Source organism: Chiloscyllium punctatum, chromosome 15 (assembly GCF_047496795.1).
Source record: "Chiloscyllium punctatum isolate Juve2018m chromosome 15, sChiPun1.3, whole genome shotgun sequence".
In the NCBI taxonomy this organism is placed as follows: domain Eukaryota; kingdom Metazoa; phylum Chordata; class Chondrichthyes; order Orectolobiformes; family Hemiscylliidae; genus Chiloscyllium; species Chiloscyllium punctatum.
Genome location: NC_092753.1, coordinates 70,615,266 through 70,622,093, shown reverse-complemented (window position 1 = coordinate 70,622,093; position 6,828 = coordinate 70,615,266). Strand labels below are relative to the sequence as shown.

Below are 6,828 nucleotides of genomic sequence, written 5' to 3'. Positions count from 1 at the left end.
GAAAATGAAATAGCAATTTGTACAAATTAAACAAAATGCACGCAGACAAACAAAATCAATTAAGCCATGATGTGGAGGTGCTGGTTTTGGACTGGGGTGGATAAAGTCAAAAACCACGCAACACCAGGTTATAGACTAACAGGTTTATTTGAAATCACAACCGTTAAGAGTTTAGCCCCACAAGTGAAGTGAGAGGGAAGCACACAAATAAACCTGTTGGACTATAACCTGGTGTTGTGAGATTTCTGACAATCAAGCCAGACAAAAGACAAACAGTTCAGTACCTATGTAATGAGTAAAACAAGGACACAAACATGGGAAACCAAATTCTGAAGATCAAAAGTCTAGATCAGAAAGTTGGACCTGTAGCATTGTCCTTTTGATTTTGCAGTGCTGAGACATTGTTGTCTGTACAGTAATGGTTATCCTTCAATTCGGTGGTTGGTCAGGTGAACTTGGGTCTTGTATGAATTCTTTCAAGCTTTTTTGGACTTTTCTATCATGTGAGGTGTGTACAGACTGGATGTTTTCACACTCTGATATTCAACCAATCAGAGAACTGTTGCTGGGCGAAGCTTCCTTCACTCAAAAGGTTCTTGGTGTTGGTTAACCTTGATTTTTTCTGCTCTATTTCAAAAAAGCAACATTGTATTGCACAGCTCAACAACATGGACCACTTGTTTGTCAAGTTTCAAACAAATTTCCTGGTATTCAATTACTGTAGTTCAACTTCCTTTTCAGGTTATAGTGCAAAGAAAAATTTAAAATGTCTCTTTTATAATATAAAAATGAAATGTCAGAGACATTTTGCTTGTAAACGATTCATTTTTTCTGCAATTTCCAATATGATTTACCATTGGGTCACATTTGACCATGTGAAGAAAGAGAACTTGGAAGGAATTCACCAAAAATGAATATTAATAATCGTAATGTATATGTCAAGTAATAGGGCAGTTGGAAATGGAAGAGGTAAATTAAGCAATGGGAGTAAAGTACTATAAGATGGAAAAGAGGAGAGGAAACAATTGTCAATATGCACAAATAAGAGAGTTGTATGACTTATTAAGGAGAATGTCACAGCTATGCTGAGAGAGGATATCTTATAGGGTTCATCCTGTAGCCATATGGATACAGCTCAGGAATAGGATAGATGCAGTTTAGTATGGCAGGAGTTATACTCAAGTTCTCCTGATAGCCAGCAGGAGATACATGTAAGCGGATCATGGAAAGATGTAAGGATTGTAGTTGATGCTTTCAACTTCCCAATGTTAACTGGGACTCCCTTACTTTGAGAGCCATAGATGGGAAAGAGTTTGCCAGATGCAAACAGGATGGTTTCTTGAAACAACATTAAGATAGTCCAACGAGGGAAGAGATTGTATGAGACCTTGTATTAGGGAATGAACCCGGCCAGGTGATTGAAGTTTCAGTGGGGGAGCACTTTGGGAACAGTGATCTTAATTCCAGAAGTTTTGAAGTAGCTATGGCTAAGGATAAGAATGATCCTCGAGTGAAAGTGCTAATTGGGGAAAGGCTAATTACAACAGTATTAGGCAGGTATTAGAGAAATTAAATCGGGGTGTCTGTTTGAGGGTAAATCCATATTTGATGTGCGATCGTCTTTTAAGTGCCAGTTGATCAGACTTCAGGATCAGCACATTCCTGTGAGGATGAAAGATAAGGATGGCAAGACATATTGAAAGATTAATAGAAAAAAAAAGGAAGCATATGTAAGATTTAGGAAACTGAAGTCAGATATGGCCCTTGAGAAATATAAGGGAAGCAGGAAAGAACTTAATAAAGGAATTGGGAGGGCTAAAAGGGCCATGAAACATTCCTGGCAAATAGGATTAAGGAGAATCCTAAGGCATTTTATAAGTATATTAGAAGCATGAGGATAGTTGGAAAAGGTAGATTCACTTAAGGATAAAGTAGGAGTTTGTGCATGGAGCTGGAGGAAGTGGGTAAGGTTCCTAGTGAGTACTTCATATCGGTTCTGGATGTAAATTTGGTTGCTGGAAGGTTAGTTTTCAGACATTTTGACACCATACTAGGTAATATATCCCCAATGAGCCTCTTGTTATGCACTGGTGTTATGACCTGTTTTCTATTCAAGTGTTTAGGTTTCCTTGGGTTGGTGATATCATTTCCTGTGGTGATGATCCTGTTCTTTTTCTCAGAGGGTGGTAAATGGGGTCCCAGTCGATGTGTTTGTTGATAGAGTTCCGGTTGGAATGCCGTGCTTCTAGGAATTCATTTGCGTGTCTCTGCTGGCTTGTCCTAGGATGGATGTGTTGTTCCAATTGAAGTGGTGTCCTTTCTTTCTTACCACCCTCTGAGAAAAAGAATAGGAAATGACATCACCAACCCAAGGAAACCTAAACACAACCGATGATGTTACCTGATGTGGTGACGAAACGTCTGAAAACAAACCTTCCAGTTCAGTGAGCAAACTTCCAGCCAGAACCTTAACCTGAGTTACAAATCTTCTCAAAACTTACTAACTTCATATTTAATTTACCAAAGAGAAGGACATAAGATTAGGGAGGGGTGTATTGATACTCTAGGACATGTTGATGTTGAGGAGATGGTGGTGGTGTCTTGAAAAACATTAAGATTGATAAAGTCGCTGGATCTGAGGGGATCCAAACAGTATACTGAGTGAGGCAAAGAAAGAGATTGCTGGAGCCTGACAGACATCTTTGTATCCTTTTTTAGCCATGGGTGAGGTCTCAGATAACTGGAGAATAACCAGGGCTATTTATTTCTTTAAGGACAACAGGGATAATTCAGGAAAATATAAGTTAGAGAACCTTTATATTAGTAGTAGGGAAAGGATTTACTCACATTTGCAAAAGATAGATTTAGTAGGGATAGCATAGCATTGTGCTGGGGAGGGCTTGTCTCACAAGCTTGACTTTTTCAAGGAAGTGACAAAAATGATTGAGGGTAGGGCAATGGATGTTGTCTACATGGGCTTTGCTAAATTTGACAAGGTCCCTCATGGAAGGCTGGTCCAGAAGATTAAGTCACATGGATGCCACAGTGAGTTGGTAGGTTAAAAAAGAAATTTATTTGGTTATAGAAAGCAGAAGTGGTGGAGGGGTGTTTTTCTGACTCTAGGTTTGTGACCAGTGGTATTCCGCAAAGATTTCTGTTGTTTGTAATTTGTATAAATGATTTGTATGAAAATGTTCCTTGTCTGATTAGGAAGTTTGCAAATAACAAAAATTGTTGGAGTTATGGATAGCGAGGAAAGTTGTCAAAGGATATAGATCATTGGAAAGTTAGGTGAAGGAGTGGCAGATGGAGATTAATTCAGACCACTATGAGGTGATGCCTTCTGGGAGGTCCAGTGCAAGAGGAAAATACACCATAAAAGCAGGACCCTTAGGAGCATTGATATACAAAGAGATCTTGCAGCAGAAGTCCATTGCTCTCTGAAAGTGGCAAAACAGTGGATAAGGTGATAAAGAAGGCGTACATTTTTGTCTGGGCATTGAGTATAAAAGATGGCAAGTCATGTTGTAGCTCTATAAAACTTCCATAAGACCATATTTGGAATATTGTGCACAGTTCTGGTTGTCACACAATAGGAAGGAAGGATGTGGAGGCTTTGGAAAGCGTGTAATAGAGGTTTACCCAGATGTTGCCTGGATTGAAATGTAATAAGCTATAAGAAGAGATTAGATAAATTTAGATTGTTTTCAACATAGCATCAGAGACTGAGGGATCAACGTAATACAAGTCTGTAAAATTGAAAAGGGTAGACAGGGTGGATAGATGGAATCTTTCTGCCAGTGTGGAAATGCCAAATACTGGGAAGCCTAGGTTTAAAGTGAGTGGGAAAGATTAAAGGACATGTGTGAGGCAACATTTTTTTAAACGCAGAGGGTGGTAGGTGCCTGGTATGGGCTTCCAGGAAGGTGGCAGAAGCAGATATGATAGCAACATTTAGACAGACACGTGAACATGGATAGAGAGAATATAACATGCAGATGAGATAGGGTAAGTTATGGTCAGCACAGGCTGTATTGTTCTGTGTTCTTTGTGTTTATTCTAAGTCAGAATGGGAGTGACATGGAGAGGAACTTGGTGGAGTTACCATGTATCAGCTACCTTTGACCTGCATTTGGATGGTGTTATGGGCAGTCTTTTTTCTGAAAAAAAAGGGAGAGAATTTTGAAACTCGGCTTACAAAATAGAAAGAGAGAATATATTACATTTATAATTGTTTAAAAGTGTTTTCTGTTTTGTTGCTAATAATTTACATTAAGATTGCACTGATGACAGAACAAACCGGTAACAAAGGTTGGCATAAATTTTATTTAATTATGTCTTTATTCTCAAGATTATGACAGCATAAATGACCGCTATGGGCAGCCTTGCAAAATTTATCAAAAACTCTGCTCAAATAAAGCTGCTGACAATCTAAATACTAACTGCAGCCATCTTTTCAGAACTAAACTCCTGTTACTAGCAATGTCACAAGGGAGAAAAAGTATATATTAGTATGCATTACTATTCTATAATATCCAGTTGAGGTAAGAATATTAGGCAACAACCTCCACAAATACTGAATAAGTTGCTACACCAACAAAGCTAAATGTCTGCAAGCATTTGAACCTCTTGTGTGCCTGGAGGTTTTAATGCATATTTCAGTCTAGCTATTGTGCTCAACATTGTGAGCAGAGAGTTGGTAACTGCCTAAGAATTGTGCTAGAAATCTCATCTGAGGACATTGAAACTTGCAAGTTTGAGTATGCCCATGTCTGAATGATTGCCTGCTAAGTTGCTATGACGAGATTTCTGTGTGGACCTGAATAAATGTTTGATAGCTGAGTGTTTCTGCATTAACGTGTTTGGATATTCTAGTCTAGGTTCTCGATACTGGCACTGGAGGTGCTCATTTGTCTCACTACATTGTGAGCAGATATCAGCTTTGCTTTTCTGTTCTGTTGGGACATGTGAGCATTGGTGTATGCTGCCATTTCTATTGTATGTTTAGTTACTTGTTAGATGAGGTATTAGATATAAACCTTGTTATGTGCATGGATATAGGTAGTGTAAGGAGGTGGGGACGTATTGGTGACCATTTGAAATCAGGTGTATAGAGATCTGATAGGTAAGATTTTATGCTTGTGCTGACATTATTGATTATTGTCTCCAATTTGGTGTATAGAAATTAGTGTCCTCTCTGTACATGCACAGATATTTGGTACCCTCTATATGAGCATGTGCAGATGAGTTGGCATTGTAAAATTTACGAAAACCGCTCCACCAACTCTATTAACCATCTAAAAATATTAATTGTAGCCATGTATCTAGAACTGTACTCACATTAGCAATGCCATTTTGGGGAAATTGCAAATGTTAGGTTATTTAAATTCATTTGTGGTACGATGAAGGGCAAAGAACATCAACTACTGAAAAAATTGTAACGCAAGCATCCTTAAGTGGGTGCGTATGAATGTTTTTGTTGAATATATTATAGATGCTGTTGCTGGTACTTGTTTGTGAAGTTATTTGTAGGAATATTTGTGGACATATGGTCTTGTATGCTCACCATCACATGGATATTTACATGCACTAACCAAAAAGAATTTGACATTTTAAACATTTTGAATGTTACAATATCTTGGCTGTAAATATTTAGCTTTATTCAGTACTGAACTAAGTAATGTATGATCAACTTAACAAGCAGAATCAAGAGAGGTTTTTTTGTCCACTGATACCTTCAGTACACTTTTGGACAAAAAAACAAGGCATATATGTAGTTACACGTCACAATTTCATTTTGGGTACAATTTGTAATATTACAGGCTGCTTAAGGATACCCAGCAAGAGAAATTGCTCCATTCTGTTGCTGAAGCTAATTGTTCAGCAAATCTAAATAAAAAAAACCCTTCTATACTTTGTGAATAGAAGTTACAATTTATGTTCTGTGTTTTTAAATACATTCCTGATAAATAACATTTAAACTATTATATTCAGAACTGAGGGCATAGGGAGCCAGCTTCCCAATGTCAAACTTGTGTTTTAAAAAAAAATTTGGATGTACGTTTTTGATAAATAAAACACATTTTATAGGACTTTTTAAACCAAGTTATTAGCCAAAGATAGACTTGTTAACGGTTACAAACTAGGCAATGCTACCATTTATTTACACCACGCTTGAGTAGTGAGCACCAACTTATCTTTATATATTTGGATGTTCACATAAATTTTTAAATGGTCACTAATGCAGCACCTACTTAAAACAACGTCCAATGACAAAAATAAGTGCAAGTTTGTCAGAAAATTGCTAGATATTCTCTATTAATGTTATTTTTTATTGCCCTGTTTGGTGATCACATTGTTCTAAATCCTTTTAGGTTGTGGAATAATTATGTGCCTTGGAATGGGTACATTTCACCCTGTACCCCATTATAATAAAGATTTCTATATGGCTTCTTTAAAGAAAAGAGAAACATCCTGTACATTACATGTCTATTTAAATCTTACACTGAATATAAGGAACAATATTGATGGAACACAAAGTGATTCAGTTCCTTTGGTTTTTGCTGCTGCTGGTTTGTTTTTTCATAAGGCAGTTGTTAAGATTCACCATTGCCCAGGAATGGCTATACCGCACTCGTACCAATGGACATAATTGATGTGTGTTCGTCCACCTATTGTACCAAACATAACCGGCTCCTGGCGAACACTTCGGTAAAAACCTACAAGTTACAAGAAAACAGTATTAAACATTAAATAAGGCTATCAGTATCAGGTTACTTTATGATTATCTCAATTCTGGCTAACCAGGTGTTTATGTGGCCTGTTCTT

General features: G+C 37.4%; 1 protein-coding gene across 1 annotated transcript in view; it reads right to left on the bottom strand.

Annotated features, from left to right (window-relative positions):
- Positions 1–4,303: 4,303 nt before the first annotated feature.
- Positions 4,304–6,828, bottom strand: part of abi3bpb (ABI family, member 3 (NESH) binding protein b) — a 330,661-nt gene continuing 328,136 nt past the window's right edge. The window contains exon 58 of the mRNA XM_072585416.1: positions 4,304–6,719. Coding sequence (XP_072441517.1) covers positions 6,604–6,719 — 116 coding nt within the window. The 3' untranslated portion in view covers positions 4,304–6,603. The remainder of the gene's footprint in view (positions 6,720–6,828) is intronic.